The following is a 25,683-nucleotide window of genomic DNA, read 5'->3' on the forward strand; positions in this document are numbered from 1 at the left end:
AGAACATCTGGAAAGAAATGCTAATGCAATCATTTATCTTATTTAGCAAGGGTAATTCTAAAACATTCTCTTGACACACATTCAAGCCACAGTTTCATATTTGTAGCTAGAACATACTATACTGGTTATAGTTGACATGTCATGCTTGGTGATTTCTCATTTTTTGATTGTGAAGCAGGGAACTATGAGAGATGTGTCTCTGAAATTTATAGTCACTACCAAAGAGTCAGTGGTTCTGGATCACTTTGAATGTTGCCATTCTATAAATTCAGCACTGATTTTCTCAATTCATATAAATAACAAAAAGTGAGGTATTTCTTTCCCCCAAGAATGAACAGAAAAGAGATTGCCAAAAAATAAAATTTATCATATGATTTCAGTGGTAGACTGGCTTTGCTTTTAGTGTGTAAATGGAAGCACTGGACTTAGGCTGAATTTAACTACTAAGAATAAATAAAAATGAAAATAACTTTAATAATTTCTTGTATTTTTGTTTTCTTCCTCAAAAAAGTCAGTGAACATGTAACCCATGATCAATCCATGGGAAATGTAGGTTACCAAAATTATTACACCCTAAGACATCTAATGGACTTCCATGGTGGCTCAGATGGTAAAAAATCTGCCTGCAATGCGGGAGACCTGGGTTTGATCCCTGGGTCGGGAAGATCCCCTGGAGAAGAATAGCAACCCAGTCCAGTATTCTTGCCTGGAGAATCCCCACAAACAGAAGAGCCTGGTGGGATACAGTCCATGGGGGCACAAAGAGTTGGACATGACTGAGCGACCAAACACAGCACAAGACATTTAAATAAATGTACACCTGCCTGACTCATTATTATTGACTTATGGGATGCCTCATTGAATTAATAGGTGTCTCTGACATTAAGATTTACAAAGGAATCTCAACAAACATAATCAAATATTCATGAAAGATGTTCTCTAGAGAAGTAGGAAGAGTGCAGAATTTCCCTACATTTCATCTGCGGGTGAACAGATGTTCATTGCAAAGTATACACCATAACTAGACCAAGTTTGGTACTCTTACAATAATAGCAAGGAAAAAGAAAGAAAAGCAACAACAAAAATTCTGATAGGAGTATGTCTGAGGGAACATTTTAGAGTGCTGACAGTAATAAGGGCCACAAATTGAGCACCAGGCCCATCAGGGTGGACTTTAACTCCTAAGCACTCCCAGGGAAAATTCTTACAACTCAGCTAAATTAGTCACAATTACATACAGGTGACAGGCCAGCCTCCTGGAGCAGAGAACAGAACGAAGAATGGAAAATGAATGTGAAAGAACAAATGTAAGATAACTTGTATAACACCTTCCTCATATCACGAAATCCATTCCAAGTATGTTACCAGTCTAAATGGGAAGTGTATGCAGACAGAAAGAGAATATCTCTAATACTTTAAGCATGTAAAAATTCCTTAACCAATTATGAAAAAGCAGACTGAAAAATTGAACTCTATTAAAATTAAGAACTCTGTTCCCAGAAATATACTATTAAGAGAGCAAAGTTGTTTGTAGCTTCAAAAACCAAACACCAGCGTGTGAAAAGGTATTCATGTTGGCTCACAGTCTTGAGAGTTTCCCAGGTGAAACCCCAAGCTGGCTCCAGTACACAGGGCATGAAGGGGCCTAAGAAAGAGGCAGACCACTCCAGGCTGGTAGGTGGCAGTTTTAGTAAGGAAGGAAACTGACATACAAGCTTGGCTGGGGTATTAAGTGAGTAGACCTCCACACTCACCCACCCGAATCTGAGAGTTTCCATAGAGCCTTGACCCTGGGTTCGGTCATGCATTCAAGCCAGGTGGTCTCACAGTACATTACTTAGTCGTGGCTGAAATAGCTCTGTTGTAGGAATGTCAAATGGACATTCCAGGAAGGAGGGAGTGAGGAGCCTGGACTCAGCTCTTGGGTCAACCTGCAGTCAAGTCCACTTGATGACCTCCTTCAACGATTTGTAACACTGACAAAGGTACAAATATATAAACATTGTTTCCAAAAAATAATGTTTATATTTAACACAACATAAAAATGTGTAAGAGAGCTGAACAGGCATTTCACAAATAAAAGGATATCTAACTATTCAAAATAAAAATAATCAGCTTTATTAGTAGTCAGGAGCAATCAAATTAAAATAAGTGGAATACTACCATGCACTCACCAGAGAGGCTAAAGTTAAAGAGGTTTTTGAATGCCAAGTATTGGTGAGGTTGTGGCACAGTGAACGTGTTTACACACTGCTTGGTGGGAAGTTAAGTTGTGAAGACCTTGAAAAGCCATTTGGCAGTATCTACTAAATTTGAATGCACGTATACTTCATGGGCTTCCCAGGTGGCTCAGTGGTAAAGAATCTGCCTGATGATGCAAGAGACACAAGAGGTGCAGGTTTGATCCCTGGATCAGGAAGATCCCCTGGAGGAGGGCATGGCAACCTGCTCCAGCTCCAGTATTCTTGCCTGGAAAATTCCATGAACAGAGCCTGGCGGGTTACGGTTTATTGGGTTGCAGAGACACGACCGAGTGACAAAGCACACACACACTTCACAATCCAGAAATGTCACTTTTAGGCTTAGCAACCTAACAGAGAAAGGTGTGTGTGTGTCTTCCAAAAAAAAAAAAAAAAAAAAGGATGCTTAAAGCAAGCAGCATAATATTTGACATAACCCAAACTAGAAACAATTCGATGTCTACCAACAGCAGAACAAATAACCCAGTATATTCCTATGGTGAAATGTTATGTAACAATGAGAATGAACACAGGGGACAAGCCTACACATGGATGTCACCAGATGGTCAACACCGAAATCAAACTGATTATATTCTTTGCAGCCGAAGACGGAGAAGCTCTATAGAGTCAGCAAAAACAAGACTGAGAACTGACTGTGGCTCCCACCATCAGCTCATTATTGCAAAATTCAGGCTCAAATTGAAGAAAGTAGGGAAAAACACTAGGCCATTCAGGTACGACCTAAATCAAATCCCTCATGACCATACAGTGGAAGTGAGAAATAGATTGAAGAGATTAGATCTGACAGAGTGCCTGAAGAACTATGGAGAGAGGTTCGAAACATTATACAGGAGGTGATGTCCAAAACCATTCTCAAGAAAAAGAAATATAAGAAGCCAAAGTGGTTGTCTGAGGAGGCCTTACAAATAGCTGAGAAAAGATGAGAAATGAAAGGCAAAGAAGAAAAGGAAGGATACACCCATATGAATGCAGTGTTCCGGAGAATAGCAAGGAAAGATAAAAAAGCCTTCCTCAGTGATCAGTACAAAGAAACAGAGGAAAACAATAGAATGGGAAAGACTAGAGATCTCTTCAAGAAAATTAGAGATACCAAGGGAACATTTCATGCAAAGATGGGCTCAATAAAGGACAGAAATGGTATGGACTTAACAGAAGTAAAAGGTATTAAGAAAAGGTGGCAAGAATACACAGAAGAACTATACAAAAAAGATCTTAATGACCCAGATAACCATGATGGTGTGATCACTCACCTAGAGTCAGACATCCTGGGGTGTGAAGTCAAGTGGGCCTTAGGAAGCATCACTACGAACAAAGCTAGTGGAGGTTATGGAATTCTAGCTGAGCTATTTCGAATCCTAAAAGATGATCCTGTTGAAGTGCTGCAGTCAATATGTCAGCAAATTTGGAAAACTCAGCAGTGGCCACAGGACTGGAAAAGTGAGTTTCCTTCCCAAAGAAAGGCAGTGCCAAAGAATGTTCAAACTACTGCACAATTGCACTCATCTCACACACTAGTAAAGTAATGCTTAAAATTCTCCAAGTGAAGCTTCAACAGTACATGAACCAAGAACCTCCAGATATTCAAGCTGGATTTAGGAAAGGCAGAGGAACCAGAGATCAAATTGTCAACATCCACTGGATTATAGAAAAAGCAAAAGAGTTCCAGAAAAACATCTACTTCTGCTTCATTGGCTATGCCAAAGCTTTTGACTGTGTGGATCACAACAAACTGTGTAAAATTCTTAAAAGAGATGGGAATATCAGACCACCTTACCTGCCTCATGAGAAATCTGTATGCAGGTCAGGAGGCAACAGTTAGAACTGGACATGGAACAACTGACTGGTTCCAAATTGGGAAAGGAATGTCAAGGCTGTGTATTGTCACCCTGCTTGTTTAACTTATATGCAGAGTACATCATGGGAAATGCTGGGCTGGAGGAAGCCCAAGCAGGATCAAGATTGCCTGGAGAAATATCAATAACCTCAGATATGCAGATGACACCACCCTTATGGCAGAAAGTGAAGAAGAACTAAAGAGCCTCTTGATGAAGGTGAAAGAGGAGAGTGAAAAGTTTTAACTCAACATTCAAAAAATGAAGATCATGGCATCTAGTCCCATCACTTCATGGGAAATAGACAGGGAAACAGCGGAAACATTGTCAGACTTTATTTTTTGGGGCTCCAAAGTCACTTCAGATGGTGACTGCAGCCATGAAATTAAAAGTCACTTGCTCCTTAGAAGAAAAGTTATGAGAAACCTAGAGAGCATATTAAAAAGCGGAGACATTTCTTTGCCAACAAAATCCATCTAGTCAAAGCTATGGTTTTTCCAGTAGTCATGTCTGGATGTGAGAGTTGGACTGTGAAGAAAGCTGAGCACTCAAGAATTGATGCTTTTGAACTGTGGTGTTGGAGAAGATTCTTGAGAGTCCCTGGGACTACAAGGAGATTCAACCAGTCCATTCTAAAGGCGATCAGTCCTGAATGTTCATTGGAAGGACTGATGCTGAAGCTGAAGCTCCAATATTTTGGCCAACTGATAGGAAGAGCTGAGTCATTGGAAAAGACCCTGATGCTGTGAAAGACAGAGGGCAAGAGGAGAAAAGAGTGACAGAGGATGAGATGGTTGGATGGCATCACCGACTCAATGGACATGAGTTTGAGCAAACTCAGGGAGATGGTGAAGGACAGGGGAGCCTGTCATGCTGTAGTTGATGGAGTCGCAGAGAGTTGGGCACAACTTAGCAACTGAACAATGACAAAGCAATTGCTATATAGAGAAAATCCAAAAATATAAGAATACATGTTTTATAATTCTAAATAGAAACTTCAAAAGCAGCCTAACTTAGGTGTTAGAAGTCGAAATACCAGTCAGTTTTAGGGAGGAGAATGGAGTCCCAGTGGGGAACGTAAGCAAGGCTTCTGAACTCCTGGTGACATTTTGTTTCTTACCTGCTTAGTGGTTATACAACCAAATTCTCTTTGTGAAAATTCATGATTTGAGTATTTTTAGCAATCATAGTGAAGTGAAATGAAAGTCACTCAGTCGTGTCTGACTGTTTGTGACCCCATGGACTATACAGTCCATGGAATTCTCCAGGCCAGAATACTGGAGTGGGTAGCCTTTCCCTTCTGCAGGGGATCTTCCCAACCCAGGGATCGAACCCAGGTCTCCTGCACTGCAGGCAGATTTTTTACCATCTGAGCCACCAGGGAATCATAGGTCACTTAAAATTATTTTTGAAAAATTAATGGTGTCCAAAGCCTCCCTGAAAAAGCCAGCTATATAAAGATAAGGAAAAGCACATTCATAGGATAAATAAACTGCTAGTACAAAGGCCCTAGGCCAAATAATTCTGAGGAATAGAAAGAAAGCTACTGGGAGCCTGGGTGAGGGGAGAGGGTATATAACATAGAGGAGGCAAGATCATCTCTACCAGCATAAGCAGTTGAGATTTTTGTATTAAGCACCATGTTTTCTGTCTCCAGACCCAAGGATTATTTTACTGTACACTTGAGAACTGCAAGACCTTGGAGGGAAATTGAAGCTAAAGGGATTGATGCTGTGAATGAATTTATGAAAATACAAGAAACATTTTTATGTTCAGTTACAACAAAATAAAATTGATCAAGAACCAATCCCCCCCCTGAAAAGTTAATGGGCCTTTTTCTTTTCAAGGCTTTTCTAATAGAACTGTATCTCATAAAGACCTTACTGTTGTCTCCTTGTTTAAATGATGACCCCAAGAACCTGGTCCAATTGAGCAGGAAACATAAGCTTAACTTAATCATACGACCTTGGTCAAGTCCTAACTTCCTTGAGCTTCAGTTCTGTTTATAAAATGAAGGGGTTGAAGGGGCAGAGTCCAGATGGAGGAGAGGGAGCACATGGAGTCCACATTTCTGCACCACCAAGACACTGCCAGATGCTTGTGGGAACCTCAACACCCAGGCAGATGGGTTGAACCCCTGGGCAATAGTGCAGGACTTTGCAGGGAGGGAGGGGGAAGAAGCGGAGGCCAAAGGTGGTCAGCGCCCCTGGGGGCAGCTGGAGGAGGGGGGTATCCATACACCGGAAGAGGCACACTTACCTTGAGGGGCCAGCGGGGGCAGGAAGGGACCTGGGGTTTGGAGGATCAGAGGGGAACGTGGCTCACATCTCCCCACTGACTCAGCCTGGGGGGCCTGCTGAGGCCCTGTGCCTGGTCCTCCACCTTCCAGGGCTCCCTCTGCTCACAGGGGTCCTGGGGGGCATAGGAGGGTGGTGAGGAGGAAGAGACAAGCTGGATGGGGAGGGACCCTTGGGGAACAGATATCAGAAGTCACTGGCTGTCCCCCAAGCATCCAGCCCGGGGCAGCCTGTGGAGGCCCCAAGCCTGATACTCCACGGACAGAGGCGCTTTTTTGTTTTTGTTATTGGGTTCTGTTTCACCTTCCAGTTGTTTCATATGTATATTCTCTAATATATGTTAATCTTCTCAGTTTATTTGGTATTCTTTGTTACTGTTGTTATTTTATTTTTTCTGCCACACTGCACAGCCTGCAGGATCTTGGTTCACGGGCCAGAGGTCACGCCTGAGTTCTTGTACAGGAGTGCCAAGTCCAAACTACTGGACTAACAGAGAACATCAGAGCCCAGGGGATATTAATCAAAGTAAGGTCTCCTGGAGGGCCACGGCTCAACACTGAGACCCCGCTCTACCCAACTGCCTGGAATTTCCAGTGCCAGAAACTTCAGGCCAAACAACCAGAAGACAGGAAGCTATCAAAAAAAAAAAAAAAAATGACATGACAAAAAGTTATGTTACAGACAAAAGACCAAGGTAAAAATCTGTAAGACTAAATACATGAAGAGGAAATAGGCAACCTGCCTGAAAAAGAATTTAGACTAATGATAGTAATGATTGAAAATCTTAGAAATAGAGGCACAGATTGAGAAAATATAAGAAATGTTTAACAAAGACTTAGAAGAACTAAAGAACAAACAGATGAACAGCACAACAACTGAAATGAAAAATACAGTAGAAGCAATTAATAGCAGAATAAATGAGACAGAAGAACAGATAAATGAGTTGGAAAGTAGAATGGTGGAAATAACTGCCAAAGAGTGGAACAAAAAAAAAAAAAGAGGGAAAAAAATTGAAGACTTTCTTCGAGATCTCTGGGACATCACTAAATGCACTAACACTCGAATTAGAGGAAGAAGAAGAGAAAAAGAAAGGATGTGAGAAAATATTTGAAGATATGATAGAAAAAAATTTCCTAGCATGGGAAAGGAAATAGCCACCCAAGTCCAGGAAGACTAATGAGTCCCATAAAGGATAAACCCTAGGAGAATCACATCAAGACACGCATTAATCAAACTAACAAAAGTTAATTCAAAATTAAATTCAAAGAAAAAATGCAGCAGGGGAAAAGCAAAAATAATATACAAGGAAATCCCCATAAGGCTCTGAAGAAGCTTTGCAGGCAAGAAGGGAATCGCAGGATATATTTAGTGATGAAAAGGAAAAACATACAACCAAGATTACTCTACCCAGCAAGGATCTCATTCCGATTTGATAGGGAAATTGAAAGCTTTACAGATAAGCAAAAGCTAAGAGAATTCAACCTAACCAAACCAGCCTGAAAAACAATGCTAAACGAACTTCTCTAGGTAGGAAACACAAGAAGAAAAAGAATCATACAAACAAAACAATTAACAAAACGGCAGTAAGTACTTATTAATAATTACCTTATATGTAAACAGATTAAATGTTCCAACCAAAAGACATACACTGGCTGAATGGATTAAAAAACAAGATCTGTGTATATGCTGTCTACAAGAGACCCACTTCAGACCTAGGGACACATACAGACTGAAAATGTAGTGACGGAAAATGATATTCCATGCAACTGGAAATCAAAAGAAAGCTGGAGTTGTTATTCAGTTAAGTCGTGTCCAAGTCCTCGTGACCCCATGGACTGCAGGACACGAGGCTTCTCTGTCTTCCACTGTCTCCCATAGTTTGTTCAGATTCATGTCCATCGAGTTGGTGATGCTATCTAACCATCTCATCCTCTGTCCCTCCTTCTCCTTTTGCCTTCAATCTTTCCCAGCATCAGGGTCTTTTCCAATGAGTCGGCTCTTCGCATCAGGTGGCCAAAGTATTGGAGCTTCAGCTTCAGTATCAGTCCTTCCAATGAATACTCAGAGTTGATTTCTTTTAGGACAGATTTACTGGTTTGATCTCCTTGCTGTCCAAGGGACTGCAAGCCAAGAAGACTCTACAGCACCATAATTTGAAAGTATCAATTCATCTGCACTCAGCCTTCTCTATGGTCCAACTCTCACATCCATACATAACTGCTGGGAAAACTATAGCTTTGACTTTGTAGACCTTTGTTGACAAATTGATGTCTCTACTTTTTAATCCACAGTCTAGTTTTGTCATAGCCTTCCTTCCAAGGGGCAAGCATCTTTCAGTTTCATGGCTCCAGTCACTGTCCACAGTGATTTTGGAGTCCAAGAAAATAAAATCTGTCACTGCTTCTACTTTTTTCCCTTCTATTTTCCATGTGTGTGTGTGTTTTTTTTTTGAATGTAAAGTTTCAAGCCAGCTTTTTTACTCTCCTCTTTCACCTTCATCGAGAGGTGAGGTTCCTCTTCCCTTTCTGCCATTAAAGTGGTATCATCTGCATATCTGAGGTTGTTGATATTTTTCCTGAGAATATGATTCCAGCTTGTGATTCATCTAGTCTAGCATTTCGCATGATGTACCTTGCTTACAAGTTAAAAAGAGTGACAATATACAGCCTTGACATACTCCTTTCCCAATCTGGAACCAGTTGGTTATTCTACGGCCAGTTCTAGCTGTTGCTTCTTGTCCTGCACAGAGGTTTCTCAGCAGGCATGTAAGGTGGTCTGGTATTCCCATCTCTTGAAGAATTTTCCACAGTTTATTGTGATCCATACAGTCAGAGGCTTTAGCATCGTCAATGAAGCAGAAGTGAAATTCGCTCACTCGTGTCCAACTCTTTGCAACTCCATGGACTCTACAGTCCATGGAATTTTCCAGGCCAGAACACTGGAGTGGGTTAGCCTTTCCCTCCTCCAGGAGATCTTCCCAACCCAGGGATCGAACCCAGGTCTCCTGCATTGCAGGCAGATTCTTTACCAGCTCAGCCACAAGGGAAGCCCAAGAATGCTGGAGTGGGTAGCCTATCCCTTCTCCAGCGGATCTTCGAAAACCAGGAATCGAACTGGGGTCTCCTGCATTACAGGCAGATTCTTTACCAGCTAAGCCACAAGGAAAGCCCAAAACGTGTTAGTCATTCAGTCATGTCCGACTCTTTGCGATCCTATGTATATTCCAGAAAAAAAAGTTAAAAGAACTGAAGATAGTTACATGGGAAGACAGCTTACCTGGGGATTTCAGTGTACTCCTTCATATATAAATTATACACACAAATTACTTTCATAAAAAATAAAGATTAAATGAAAAAAAGGCAAAAAATTGAAAACATACCAAAATGTTAACAGAAGTTTTCTTTAGGAAGTTAGCTTTCAAATCTTTTATTCTTCTGTATTCTCACGTTTTCTAAGATAATAATTTCTTAAAAATCAAAGAGTGGAAAAACAGAAGGGCCTTGTCTTTCATTTGTGTGCTTGACGCTTAACATGGTGTTTTTAGTTACCTCACTTAATCCTCATAACAACCCTGTGAAGCAGATATTACAATTTTCAATTTTATCATGAAGAAAATAAGAGTGATGAAACTTACAAAAGGTCATTTATGTAACTACTGTCACTTTTTTTCCTACACCATAAAAAGTATTGATAATTTAAAAATAAAGAAGAAAGATGTGGATAGAAGAGAGGAAATGGTTATTTTTAAAGGTAAATGGAGATAGGTATGGGGCCCCAGTGAAAGGCAAGATTATCATACACGTAAAGGATACTCATTCTAAACCGTTTATGTACACAATTTAATGTAATTAATGCATATAATTAACTGTCAATGTAATAAAGATTTGTATATCAGGCTTATAGTATATAAGTTCAAACAGGAAAACTAGATTCTTTTGCAGGAGGTAAGATGGAAGCTGCTGGTGCCCTCTCTTAGTAACTTAGGCAGTGGGGAAAGTCAGCCTGGTGAGCATATAATGAATGATTCCTAAATGGCAACCCACTCCAGGATTCTTGCCTGGAGAATCTTGTGGATGGGGAATCTGGGGGGCTACACAGTCCATGGAGTCACAAAAGAGTCGGTCATGACTTAATGACTAAACAACAAAAATGAAAGCAAAATACTTTTTTAAAAATATAAACTCAAAATTATATCTACATAGACTTGAAACTGTGAATTTTTTGTTATTTGATTCTTAGGATGACAAATTAGTCAAATTAAATATGGAATAAAATGAAATTATACATGAAAAGTTTTTATAAGCTTTGTTCATCTTTTCTACACAGAGAATACACACTTTATTTTTTTTTTTTAGCATTTATTATTCTAGTAATTTTATTTTTTTCAAAACAAGCATTTTATTAAAAAAATTTTTTTTCTATTCTTTTCCAAATTCGTTTCCCATTTAGGTTACTACAGAATATTGAGCAGAGTTCCCTGTGCTATATAGTATGTCCCTGTTGGTTATCTATCCTAAGTATTGCAGTATATACATGTCAGTCCCAAACTCCCAGTCTACTCCTCCCCACCCCATCCTTCCCTTCTGGTAATTGTAAGGCATAGAGAATATATACTTTAAATGCTGAGATAAAATGCTACCTACTAGGCGTCACTTTCTCTAAACTCTAGAAACAGAATGAATTACTTCCCCCTCCATAACACTGCTGGAATATTCATCACAATGAATCATAAATAATTATTTACAAGTTTATCTATCCTGTTAGATAATGAGTTTTAAGAGTGCAAATGCTGTAGATTATTCATGTTTTATTCTTATTGCCAAATAAAACTTCTGGTTACAAAATAGGTCCTGGCAAAAACTTGTTTGAATTAATACTAAGTTAACTGAGTTAATACTGAGTTAAAACTGAATTAATACTGAGTTAAAGAAGACGATTCATAAGTACAATGAAAAGGAAATACACTGAAAAGACAGAATCCATTATTAGATTTATTGGAAATCCTCTGTTTTCTTTTAGACACCGTCACCAAGGCCATCGTTTTAACATGTAACTCAAATGCTACTTCCACCCTTAAGTTTCTCCTGATTTTCTCCAGTTACAAATATCTGTTCCTTTCTCTGCACATCTAAACACTTTTCACTTCTATTAATAGCCTTTCACTTTCCTGTTTTTATTTTTTTAAAAATTCTTTAAAGAGACAATATCCTATCTTATTCATCTTTTAATGTACAAGATCTACCTACCATTGGCCTAGCATATAATACACATTCCAGGAATGCTTGCTAATTAACAATTTATTAGACCTGAAAATATTCAAATCATTATAGACAGTCTGCATAATTTCCATTATAACCAAGATGAAGGCCAGAGTAGTCTTAGGAGCCTTTGGTCTTCCTGATAAGTCCTTCTATTACGTCCCACTGATCCTTGGTGACCTACCACAAGAAGAAAAAGTCAATTTAATGAGGTTCTTGTGTGTTTTTAAAGCTTAGTATCCTCACTGTTAATATTGTATTGCATTCACAAAATGGCATTACCTTCCTCAGACTGTTGAATTCCCCTGAAATAAGTACTTCCTCTCCACCATCAAATCTGATTACCTAAAAAAATGATAATAAAAGCTGTGAAATTAACTTCTTTTTAAAAGTTTTCTGAACCATTAGCCATTTCTCCCTCCTAACTGGCTGGAATATCTCTTTGACACTTTCAATCCAAGCACAAGTTTTAAAGACAAAACTGACAATTAAACCTAAATTGATTTACTCTCTTAAAAATCCTCTCTCCATCATTTCTATGATTTCAAATTCTACCCAGTCTTAAAGATCAGCTTAAAGGCATGTCTACCAGAGCTATTTGCATTTAATAAAATTAATTTATTAATGAATCAGCTCCATAAGCTTAAATTATATTAGTATTTCTATATTATAAATAACATACTAAATACAGCTCATTAAATAATTTAAATCATATTTACATTCAACATTGTTGGGATTGGTTCTGCAATCCACCTTCCCACCCCAAATCCACCTCCCAAAAGTGTTGAGAGAGAAAACAATGCTTACAGCTCCATTAATCCAAGAAGCATAATCACTACAAAGGAAAGCAGCAAGATTTGCAAGTTCTTCCACAGTGCCCAGCCGACCACAGGGAATTCTGTCAATCATTTCTTTTTCAAATGCTCCGGTTGGGTCAAGACGGCTAAAGGCACCCTTAGAAGTCAAGAAAATAGTTAGGTTGCTTTAAAAAAAAAATCCTATTTAAGAAATAAATTTGCAATAGATGGAATGTTACTAAGGTAGCCTGTTCATATCTTACTCCCTATAAGCAAAAAGTTTTGCCAAATTCTTTCATATTCATTTTGCCTAATATTGACCCTTAAAAAAACCACTAGAATATATAAATTTTCTCCATTAGTTTCTTCATAAGTAAAATGAGGATGCCTGTCTGAGATATCTCACAAAATTGTTGCCTGAGAAATGAGAAAATGAATACAAAAATACTCTGAAATATGTACAAGTTTAACGTGATGGAAGGAAGGAGGCTACTGTCACTTGATTTAACAGAAAAATGACCCAAGAAGAAAATATTTAAGAGGAAATTCCTTTTCCTTCTCCTTTTTTTCCTCCAAATCATAGGAAAGGAACAAGTATGTAGTAATATCAAATTCAAGTAGGTCCTAGAGAGAGAAAAACCATAACTAAATCTGCCAAACAATTTCTGCCTTCTGTGAATGATGAGGAGGAGCAGACCAAGATAAAGTATGCACACCTGTGCTCTTGAATATGTGAGTTTGCTCAGTCGTGTCTGACTCTCTGTGACCCCACGGACTGTAGCCTGCCAGGCTCCTCTGTCCATTGGGATTCTCCAGGCAAGAATACTGGAGTGGGGTGCCATGCCCTCCTCCAGGGGATCTTCTCAACCCAGGGATCGAACCCGCATCTCTTATGTCTCCTGCATTGGCAGGTGGGTTTTTTTTAGCACTGGCACCAGTGGGGAAGCCCAAAGTATGCATGCACATTGATTAATTGAAGTGATTGACTTTTCCTCCACGAGTGCCTGGAAGTCTAGGTGACGATTCTTTCCAGTAACACAGACATGAGCCAGAGCAAGCACACACAGGCTCCTTGTGAGCCCTTCAGCTTTCCCTAGACAGGTATAAAAAAAAATCATAGACAAATGTCTCAAACCTGGTTCTATCAGTGCTGACTACAGAGTTTCCATACTTCAATTTTCTTTTAATTTCTTTAAAATTATATGCTTGTCATTTGCATAAAACGCATACCTAGACTGCTAAAGCTCCTGGATGGCAAGCATTTTGTCACAACTGTTTTTGTATCTTTCTCAGCACCTCTGCACACACAAGGCACTCAGTAAATATATGTTAAATAAATAAAAAATGCAGATGACCTTTCCTAGATATTGAGGTCCTAGGATGAAGTTTCAATGACTGTTTAATCCTTTTCAGACAGTGCTTAACACAGTGATACTCTGAATCAATTTTAATATGTGCATTTGAATTATTTTTCCATTAATTTTATCAATTTTTTATAATTTAAGTGCCAAACAAATAAGATGTTCAGTCAAGTTTCACTTAGGCAGGTTTTCTATTTTCCACCCTTCAAACTACTTAATTAATACAACCATCGTCATGTTAATACTTAACAACCCAGAACCACCTATAAAGCAAATGTTCCTTAGCATTATTTTCCATTTATATAACAATACTGGAGTTGGTAGCTATTCCATTCTCCAGGGTATCTTCCTGATCCAGGAATCAAACCCAGTTCTCCTGGATCGCAGGCAGATTCTTTACCATTTGAGGCACCAAGGAAGCCCCCTCAGTTTATTAAGTTAAAGTTAGCAAATTCCACCTGGGCCTTCAAAGCAACATTGCAGGTGGGATTAGAAATTCCTGCTTTGCATGAAAACAAAAAAGTATGAGAAGAAAGTTATTTGGGATAATGTGAGAGAACAGAGAATCTGTGAACTTTTTCAGCAATGTCTATAATAAATAGTGATATAATAATATCACTTATAGCAATGTCTATAAGTGATAATTATAAGTTGCAATGAATATCTGATCATAGGTAAATTACATGCCATCAGAAGAATTTTTAATACCAGAGACATGGGAATTAGATGATATACATAACTGTTTAAAGTGAAAACGCACAGATATGACTCAAAGAAAATGCTACCTATTTTCTACATATAAGATCAAGCTTATATGATAAATTTAGAAAGCATCTCTAACATTTAAAATATAGTTACATTTCCATGATTTTAATAAAAGGACATCAAAGTAAGAACCTGCAAAATATATGAAAAAATAAGAAATATAACAACAGATCATTAAAACAAATCAGGCAAAATGCCAAAGTTCATGGCATAGAAGATCCCAGAAAAATTATATTAAGACACTGAAATAGACCTTGTGAAGGAGTTGTGTAACTGCTATTTTCTTTCCCAGCTCCTTATTTCTTATGTTGGATAATAACAAAACCGTCTTCCCTTCTACCAGGGCTCTAAACTCCGGTATCTTTGGAAAATGCTGCCCATTACAGAACATATGTATTAATCGTCCACTCCTTAATCACTCAAAACGTGATCATAAGCAAACCAAAACTTACTTTGGTTTTTATAGGCCCTGGTTGAATCACATTGAATCTCATTCCATATTTACCCCATTCAGCTGCAAGAGACCTAAAAATTCAAACAAACAGTACCGATTTAAAAAATATTATACTATTAATTACAAATACTATTAACCAAGACTTACTACATGCCAGAGACTACAGCTCCAGTAGGTAAGCACTACTATTATTCCCTGTGTTACAGACAAGGAAACTGAGGCACAGAGAAAATAAATCATTGGCTCTGGGTCATATGGCTAGTGAGTCTTCAACTTCCAGAAGTCTAGCTCTAGAGTTTGTGCCCTTAGTCACATGCTTCTGTATTATATAACATTTACATTCTAGTGTCCTAGGCACTATGCTAGACTACCTACCACTCACATTTTAGTACGAAGACCAATATCAGCATACATTTTTAAAGAGGGTAACACTATTTAGCATAAAGAACTGAGAGAATGATGTCTCTTCCTCACATTTTCTGGAGTTCAGTCCTGCACTTATAAAGTTCAATGCAACTTTACTTTTAGTACATTAGACCACAGTGTCTGCAACATTACAAGTGCCTTCATTGAGTAAATGATGGAAACTGTAAAACGTGCCAATATTACTCAGACGAAGAAGTACCCATCTCTACCAGGGGAAAGAGGGAAGGCTTCCTTCGGGAAGTGAGAGTTGAGCAGACACTGGAAGAAGGATTAGGAGGTTTCTGTGGGAGTAAGGGGAAAAGAGAAGAGGATGGAAGATACTGGAAGGGAGGGTGGAGAAAAGAAGACTGTCCAGGTACATGGGCCAGTGGGTGTAAAGGACAAAGGCAAACAATACGCAGTCTCCAGGACCTAAAAGGCCTTATCTGGTATGACTGTGTGCTACAAGGTATGGAAGAGGGCTGATGGGAACTCAGGCTGGGGAAGAACACACACATTTATTGAGCGTCTACTATGTGCAATTCACTGTGTAGTAATACAACATCAAAAAAGCAGCACAGGATCATGGCCCTTAACACGAAATTCAAATATCTAATAAGATCGCGGCAAAACAAACACAGATATTGTACAAATGGTATCAAAATAGTCAAGTTCTTTTTTTAAAGCTCTTATTTCCAATATCATTTGACCTTAAAAATGGTAATTCTCTCTCTTCAGACTAAGTTTAAATTGCTGAGTAAAGTACAATTCTGTCTCTCAAACAAATGTGTATTATTAGCTTACATGTTAAAAAGTACCTTAAAACTACTCAAGAGAACCATGTAGTTCAGCAGGAACTGAGCATTGGTTATGTACCAGATCTTGCTGAGCAATGAGCAAGATGAATAAGATCTGCTTTCTTCTCTCACAGTACACAGATCCTAGTGGGGAAGTTATATAGCTTTAATAATATATTAAAAATGGTCTACAATGCCCCTCTCTGTGCGCCTCCATTTTAGAATCTACAACACAAGATAGCATTTATTAATATGTTACTCTTCTCATTAGATTAGAATAAACAAAGTTTTAAAGATGCAAAGGGTTATTGTTGCTCAAGTTGCTAAGTCCTGTCTGACTCTTTGTGACCCCATGGACTGCAGAATGCCAGGCTTCTCTGTCCTTCACTATCTCTCAGAGTTTGCTCAAGTTTATGTCCATTGAGTCAGTGATACGACCCAACCATCTCATCCTCTGCCACCCTCTGCTCCTTTCGCCTTCAATCTTCCTGAGAATCAGAGTCTCTTCCAATGAGTCAGCTCTTCCCATCAGGTGACCAAAGTGTTGAAGTTTCAGCTTCAAAATCAGTCCTTCCAATAAATGGGTTGTTATCTTTAGGACTGATTGGTTTGATCTTCACACAGTCCAAGGGACTCTCATGAGTCTTCTCCAGCACCACAGTTTGAAAGCATCAATTCTTTAGTGCTCAGCCTTCTTTATGGCCCAACTCTCACATTTGTACATGACTACTGGAAAAACCATAGCTTTTCTATATGGACCTAAGTCAGCAAAATGACGTCTTTGCTTTTTAATGCACTGTCTAGGTCTGTCATAGCTTTCCTTCCAAGGAGCAAGCGTCTTTTAATTTTGTGCCTGCAGTCACCATCTGCAATGATTTTGGAGCCCAAGAAAATAAAGTCTGTCATAGCTTCCAATTCTCCTTATTTGTCATGAAGTGATGGGACTGGATGCCATGACCTTTGTCTTTTGAATGTTGAGTTTCAAGACACCTTTTTCACTCTCCTCTTTCACCTTCATCAAGAGGCTCTTTAGTTCCTTTTCACTTTCTACCATTAAAGTGGTATCATCTGCATATCTTAGGCTGTTATTTCTTTCAGCAATCTTGATTCCAGCTTCTGATTCATCCATTCTGGCATTTTGCATGAGTACTCTGCATCGAAGTTAAATAAACAGGGTGACAATATATAGCCTTGTAGTACTCCTTTTCCAATTTTAAACCAGTTACTTGTTCCATGTAAGGTTTTAACTGTTGGTTCTTGACCCTCATACAGGTTTCTCAGGAGACAAGTAAGGTGGTCTGGTATCCCCATCTCTTTGAGAATTTTCCACAGTTTGTTGTGATCCACATAGTCAAAGGCTTTAGCACAGACAATGAAGCAGAAGTAGATGTTTTTCTAGAATTCCCTTGCTTTCTCTATGATCCACTGAATGCTGTCAATTTGATCTCTGGTTGCTCTGCCTTTTCTAAACCCAGCTTGTACATCTGGAAGTTCTCAGCTCATGTACTGCTGAAGCCTAGCTTGAAGGATTTTGAGCATCACTTACTACTATGCGAAATGAGTGCAGTTGTGCAATAGTTTGAGCATTATTTGGCATCACCCTTCTTTAGGTTTGGAATGAAAACCGACCTTTTCCAGTCCTGTGGCCACTGCTGAGTCTTCCATGTTTGCTGACATATTGAGTGTGGTGCTTAAACAACACCAACTTTAAGGATCTGAAATAGTTCAGGGGGAATTCCATTGCTTCCACCAGCTTTGTTCGTAGGAATACTTCCTAAGGCCCATTTGACTTCACGCTCCAGGATGTCTGGCTCTACGTGAGTGACACCATCATGGTTATCCCAGCCATTAAGACCTTTTTTGTATAGTTCTTCTGTGTATTCTTTCTCCCTCATCTTAATCTCTTCTGCTTCTGTTAGGTCCTTAATGTTTCCATCATTTGTCGTGCCCAACCTAACATGAAATGTTCCCTTATATCTCCAATTTTCTTGAAGAGATCTCTAGTCACTTCCATTCTATTGTTTTCCTCATCTACGTCTTTGCATTGTTCATTTAAGAAGGGCTTCTCATCTCTCCTTGCTCTTCTCTAGAACTCTGCATTCAGTTGGGTGTATCCTTCCCCTTCTCCCTTGCTTTTTGCTTCTCTTCTTTCCTCAGCTATTTATAAGGCCTCCTCAGACAACCGTTTTGCCTTCTGGCATTTCTTTTCTTGGGGGATGGTTTTGGTCACTTCATCATGTACAATGTTACGAAGCTCTGTCCACAGTTCTTCGGACACTCTATCTACCAGATCTAGTCCCTCAAATCTATTTGTCACCTTCACTGTATAATCATAAGTGATTTGATTTAGGTCATACCTGAATGGCCTAGTGGTTTTCCCTACTTTCTTCAATTTAAGTTTGAATTTTGCAATAAGGAGTTAATGATCTGAGCCACAGTCAGCTCCAGATCTTGGTTTTGCTAACTGTATAGAGCTTCTCCATCTTTGGCTGCAAAATATATAATCAGTCTGATTTTGGTATTGACCATCTGGTGGCGTCCATGTGCAGAGTGGTCTCTTGTGTTGTTGGAAGAGGGTGTTTGCTATGGCCAGTGTGTTCTCTTGACAAAAATTATGTTAGCCTTTGCCCTGCTTCCTTTTGTACTCCAAGGCCAAGCTTGCCTGTTACTCCAAGAAATGAGAAAAAAAATATCCCAGAGGAGGTTGTAGGAGAGCCCTGAAGGGAGGTGAAAGCTATTATAGCAAATTCTAACAACAGCACAATCTAGGCAGAGACATATGAAAGTGCATGATGTGTTTAAGGAAGTATAGAGCACAGAAATAACAGTGATTAAAGCAGAGGAAAAATGGTGAAAGGATACAAGCTCAGGGGAGAATGAGGATTGTTCTGTTTCCATTCCTACCATATCCGTCTACCTAGTAGAAGTGCCAGGTACACAAAAGGTACACAGTAAATATTGATCTAATAAGCCAATGAATAGAGAAAGGCCAGAGGCAAGTCTGTTTAGAATATCATACTGAGTTTTGGCTTTTATTCCAAAGATGAACAGAAAAATGATATAAGGTTTTTAGCTAGGGAATTATAACAAGCAGATATACATTGTTAGAAAGATGAGTCTGGTGGGAACATGAAAAAAAATAAACTGGCAGCAGAGAAACATATTATGGGGCTATTACAATAAAAACGAAAAGCAATGATAAGAACTTACATTAAAACAAAGACACTGGGGAAGTCCAATGGGGAACAAATTCAAAAAGCAATCATACGCTGCTGAGAAAAAGCCGAAAGACCTGACAAGTGGGCATTGTCTATGCTAGTTCTATCAGTCCTGTATAATAGTGGAGCAAGTACAACAAAAGGATGAAAGCATATTCAAGAGAGGTCAGAGGGGGCACTAGAGATACATGGACACTCCAGTCTAAGTTCCTATCGGTCCTTTTCTCAAACTTTATAATACAGTCGCACTGGATAAGTGATTAAAATTAAGTAATAATTAGTTTCTCAGTCACAGTAACCACAATGCAAGGGTTCAGTGGCCACTTGTAGCTATTGGATAGTACAGATCTACAGAATAGTTCAATCACTTCAGAGAATTCTAGTGAACAGTGCCGCTGTAGACAAACAAGACCTATTCATGAGACGCAATGTCCCCTGGCAAATCCAAATTAGTCATTGTTTTAGTTTTCTCTGGAAAGAAACAAGAAAGCAAGAATTTAGTTACACAGGCTTTCAAAGCACATCATCTTCAGGGACAGGATTAACTTGACAGCACTTATTAGATTACTATATACACAGTCATATAAGATTAACAAGATAGTACTCACTTGTTCAAGGCCTCCACTCCTGCCTTGGCAGAAGCACTTGGTACTACAAAACCTGATCCAGTCTCAGCATAGATGGTTGTAATAGCAAGAAATGATGCGCCTAATATTTTTAAATGATACAGTAATTAACAACACAGCTAAGCCAATTCACATCAGGAAAACATTATTTAAAATAATGGGGTCTGATTCAAGAGGGTGTAACAAAAGCTGAAGAACTTTTTAAAACTTTACTAAGGCTAAATTAATGAAACAGTAATCTACTAAAATTGCCTCATCTTTCTTTGCTAGTAATCTTGCTGTCATTCAGGATGGCCCAATCTTAAACAAAATTCTAGGCCAGCCTATACCTAGGCTCAAATCTCAGAGGCCCTGCATAACCAGCTGGATAGGATTTCCATTAGCTATCCACCCATTTAAACAAGAATAAATCAGAACTAAAACCAAATTAGCAGGGACTTCTGCCTTCAGCACCACAGACTTGCCTTCCTCCTGTAAACATAAAGAAACTGTAGCAAATATATGATACAACTATTTTCAGATACTGTTTAGCAGGCAGGGAAGACAGCAATTTCTGAAAGAAGAAAAACAAATGAAATGAGCCATAAGATCACATTTGATATAAAGGTCCTATACATATACTACAGTATGTACTACATGTATATACATATTATAGTATATATTACAGTCTATATAGTATATATCCTATATACATGTGTCATATAGACTGTCGCACAAGGAGTGGGAAAACAGTAAAATATAGCATTATCACGGTGTTTAGGAGACAGACTGGAGTTGGGGGAGAATGAGGAAGTTTGAATTTGTGAGGAGATTTACCCCAAAGGAGAACATATGTAAAGATAGAGCCTCATCAATCTGCATAGTGTATCCTTGAGTCTGGTCAGACACCAAAAGGTACATGTTAGGGTAAGAGTCCATCAGGTCAGGCAAGAACCTGGGCATCATAGCTGAACAATTCCCATAGTGCACATAGGGCTGGGAGATGAGTGAGTCCAAGGAGCCTTGTTGAGTATCGGGGCTTTCAGTGGAATGTCCAGAAAGGCTGTGCATCAGTAGGGGGGTGTTTGTTGCTCAGCTGCTAAGTTGTGTCCAACTCTGCAACCCCACAGACTGCACCCCAGTCTTCCCTGTCCTTCACCAACTCCTAGAGTCTGCTCAAATTCATGTCCATTGAGTCAGTGACACCATCCAACCATCTCATTCTCTGTTGCCCCCTTCTCCTCCTGCCTGCAATCCTTCCCACCATCAGGGTCTTTTCCAATGAGTTGCCTCTTTGGATCAGGTGGCCAAAGTAGGAGGATTTAATTAGCCCAAAGTAAAGTCTACTCTAGATGCACCCAAATAAAACTTAAAAGTGAACACTGAACTAATGAACCTGATCCACAAGCTTTTAATTCAAAAGGAAATGAAAATGCATACATATATGTGGACACACCACATACATACACACACATGCACACACCTCAATGACATAAAATTTATAGCATGCAACCAAAAATTACTACACACAAAAAGATACAGACACAACCAGGAAAAAAAATCAGATAATAGAAAGTCTCTCAGAAATGACATCAAAGGTAGAATCAGCAGATGAAGACCTTTCAGATGATATTGCACGCTGAATGGCTACATGTAAAAAAAAAAAAACATATCCTCATACTGTATACAAAAATAAACCAAAAATGAATTAAAGACCTAAATGTTAGACCTAAAACTATAACAGTCCTAGAAGAAAATAAGGCAGAACACCCTTTGACATAAATCGCAGCAGTATTTTTTTAGATCTGTTTCCTAAGACAAAAGAATAAAGGCAAAAATTAACAAGTGACATAATTAAACTTAAAAGCTTTCATACAACAAAGAAAACCATGAACAAAATGAATAAAACCTCCTAAATGGGAAAAAATAGACAAATAAGATAACTAATAAGGGGCTAATAACCAAAATATGTAAATAGCACATGCAACTCAATATTAAATAAACCAAACAGCTCAATTAAAGAATGGGCAAAAGACCTGAATAAACTATCTCCAAAGAAGATATATAGATGGCCATCAGACATAAGAAAAATGCTCAACATTACTAATCATCAGAGAAATACAAGTCAAAAGCACAATGAGGCATCACCTCACACCTGAAAGAATGGCTATCACCAAAAGTCTACAGATAACAAATGTTGGCGAGGATGTACAGAAAAGGGAACCCTAATATGTTGTTGATGGGACTGTAAATTGCGGCAGCCATTATTGAAAACAGTATGGAGTCCTCAAAAAATTAAAAGTATTTAATTACTACATGATCCAGTAATTCCATTGCTGGAAAGAAAGGAATGAAGAACAGGAATATACTAATTAGAAAAGATAACTGCACGCCAGTGTTCATAGTGGCATTATTTACAATTGCCAAGATATGGAAGCAATCTTAAGCATCAATCAACAGATGAATGAATAAAGAAAATGTGATGTACATATACACAATGGAATATCACTCAGCCATAAAAAAGAATGAAATTGCAACATCTGCAACAAAATGAATGGTCCGAAAGAGTATCATGCTTAAGGAAATAAGTCAGTGAAAGCCAAATGCTATATGTTATCACATATCTTTGGAATCTAAAATCTAAAATGTACTCAACTGTGTGCTCAGTCGTGTTCAACTCTTTGCGACCCCATGGACTGAAGCCCACCATGCTCCCCTGTCCATGGAATTTTCCAGGCAAGAATACTGGAGTGGATTGCCATTCCCTTCTCCAAAATCTAAAATAAATGAATATATATAACAAAACAGAAGCAGACCCATGGATATAGAGACCAAACTAGTGGTCACCAGTGAGGTGAAAAAAGAAGGGAGTGGTGAGATAGGAATATAGGATTGAGACACAAACTACTGTGTATAAAATAAGCAACAAGGACACATTCATTGTACAGCACAGGAAAATATAGCCATTATTTTGTAGTAACTTTAAATGGAGTATAATCCATAAAAATATTGAATCACTATGTTATGCACCTGAAACTAACATAATATTTTAAACCAACTATACTTCACAATTTCTAAATTATTTTTTAAATATAAATTTATTTATTTTAATTGGAGGCTAATTACTTTACAATATTTAAAAGATAGTAGAAAAGACTTCTGTTCAGGATGTCAGAATAGAAGTATGTGTGCTCATCTCCTCCTGCGAGACCACCATAATCACAAGTAGCTATTGTACAACCATCAACGGAAGGACACTGGAACCCACCAAAAAAAGATACTCCAAAGTATCTTCTTTGTCCAAAGACAAAGAAGAAGCTGCAGGGAGATGGTAGGAGGGGCACAATCATGATAAAATCAAATCCCAACCTCACTGGATGGGCAAGCCAGAATCTGGAGAAAAATAATACCAAAGAAGTTCTCCCACTGGAGTGATGGCTCTGAACCCCACGTCAGGCTTCCAACCTTGGGATCCAACAAAGGGCCTGGGAATCCCCAGGGAATCTGACCTTGAAGGCCAGCGGTATCTGATTACAAGACTTCCACAGGACTGGGGGAAATGGAGACTTCAGTCTGGAAGGTCACAAACAAAATCTTGTGTGCACCAAGACTCAGAGAAAAGCAGCAGTAACCCACAGGAGACTGAAGCAGAACTACCTGCTAGTGTTGGAGGGTCTCCTGTGCAGGCGTGGATCGGCAGAAGCTCCCTACAGGAAGCGGGGAAGAGGCAGCGGCAGTCTCGGAAGGTCCCCCTTGATGTAAACGCTCTTGAAGGTCACCAGTAACCAGACCAAGAGCCCACAGACCCAAGGGTGGGTTGGCTCAGGCCAGAAAACTACCAGGGAGGGGACACAACCCCACCCATCAGCAGGTAATTGAATTAAAGCTGTTCTGAGCAAAGCTCTGCCCACTAGAGCAAGACTAGTTTTTCCCACCAGCAGTCCCTCCCATCAGGAGGCTTACACAAGCCTCTTTCTTAGCCTCCTCCACCAGCGGGCAGACAGAAGAAGTAAGAAGAACCACAGTCCCACAGTGACTAAAACAAAAGCCACATTAAAGAAAGTTAATCAGCATGAAAAACCAGGAAGTTGTGTCCGGATGAGGGGACAAGATCAAACCCCAGAAAAACAACTAAATGAACTGAAGATAGGTAACCTTCCAGAAAAAGAATTCAGAATGACAGTGAATATGATTCAGGATCTGGGAAAAAGAATGGAAGACCTACAAGAGCTAAAGAACAAACAAACAGAGATGAATAATATACTAGAAGGAATCCATAGCAGAATAACTGAGGCTGAAGAATAGATAAATGACCTGGAGGACAGAATGGTGGAAATCACTGCCACAGAACAGAATATAGAAAATAGAATGAAAAGAAATGAAGACTGCCTAAGAGACCTCTAAGTGAAGTTGCTCAGTCGTGTCCGACTCTGCGACCCCATGGGCTGTAGCCCACCAGACTCCTCCATCCGTGGGATTTTTCAGGCAAGATACTGGAGTGGGTTGCCATTTCCTTCTCCAGGAGATCTTCCCGACCCAGGGGTTGAACCCAGGTCTCCGGCATTGTAGGCAGACGCTTTACCGTCTGAGCCACCAGGGAAGTCCGAGGACAACATTAAACACCTCAACATTCACATTACAGGGGTCCCAGAAGAAGAGAGAGAGAAAGGATCTAAGAAAATATTTGAAGAGCTAATAGCTGAGAACTTCTCTCACATGGGAAAGGAAATAGTCAGCCAAGTCCAGGAAACACAGAAAGTTCCAGGCAGGATAAACCCCAGGAGGAACACACCGAGACACAGTGTAATCAAGCTGACAAAAATTAAAGACAGAGATAAAGTGTTAAAAGCAACAAGGGGGAAAAGACAAATAACCTATAAGGGAACTCCCATTAGGCTATCAGCTGATTTCTTAACTAAACTTGTAAGCCAGAAGAGAGTGGCATGATATATTTAAAGTGATGAAAAGGAAGCAACTACAATCAAGAATACTCTACCAAGCAAGACTCTCCTTAGGGTGTGATGGAGAAATCAAAAGCTTTCCAGACAAGCAAAAGTTAAGAGAACTCAGCACAACCAAATCAACTGTAAAACAAATGCTAAAGGAACTTGTCTAGGCAGGAAACAAGAGAAGGAAAAGATCTACCTATAGAAAATAAACCCCAAACAAGAAAATAGTAATAGGATCATATATATATTGATAATTAACTTAAAAAAAATGGATTAAATATACCAACCAAAAGACACAGACTGGCTGAGCAGATGAAAATATGTGCACATATGTACTTCCACTTACCACATCACTCTGCTTGATCCCCCAAACTGTATGTAATTATTTTATATTGTTAGGTTAATCATGTTCCCATTATGACTTGCAACAGTAATTATCTTTCATTTTTTGTCTGGCTATTGATTGTGAAAACTGATCAACCTCTTTTACTATTGTGATTATGTAACCACTAAAACCATAATCACAGAAAACTAGCCAATCTGATCACACGGACCACAGTCGTGTCTAACTCAATGAAACTAAGCCATGCCGTGTGGGGCCACCCAAGATGGACGGGTCATGGTGGAGAGTTCTGACAGAATGTGGTCCCCTGGAGAAGGGAATGGCAAACCACTTCACTATTC

At 39.1% G+C, this 25,683-nt stretch overlaps 1 protein-coding gene across 1 annotated transcript in view; it reads right to left on the reverse strand.

Moving 5' to 3' along the window:
- Positions 1-11,368: 11,368 nt before the first annotated feature.
- The window catches only part of DECR1 (2,4-dienoyl-CoA reductase 1), a 43,099-nt gene continuing 28,784 nt past the window's right edge, over positions 11,369-25,683 (reverse strand). The window contains exons 6-10 of the mRNA XM_061123816.1: positions 20,054-20,153; positions 15,024-15,096; positions 12,456-12,602; positions 11,931-11,993; positions 11,369-11,828 (exon numbers count right to left, since the gene is read on the reverse strand). Of these exons, the coding sequence (XP_060979799.1) occupies positions 11,769-11,828; positions 11,931-11,993; positions 12,456-12,602; positions 15,024-15,096; positions 20,054-20,153 (443 nt within the window). The 3' untranslated portion in view covers positions 11,369-11,768. The remainder of the gene's footprint in view (positions 11,829-11,930; positions 11,994-12,455; positions 12,603-15,023; positions 15,097-20,053; positions 20,154-25,683) is intronic.

The sequence above is a fragment of the Dama dama genome, chromosome 21 (genome assembly GCF_033118175.1).
Source record: "Dama dama isolate Ldn47 chromosome 21, ASM3311817v1, whole genome shotgun sequence".
NCBI classification, from domain to species: domain Eukaryota; kingdom Metazoa; phylum Chordata; class Mammalia; order Artiodactyla; family Cervidae; genus Dama; species Dama dama.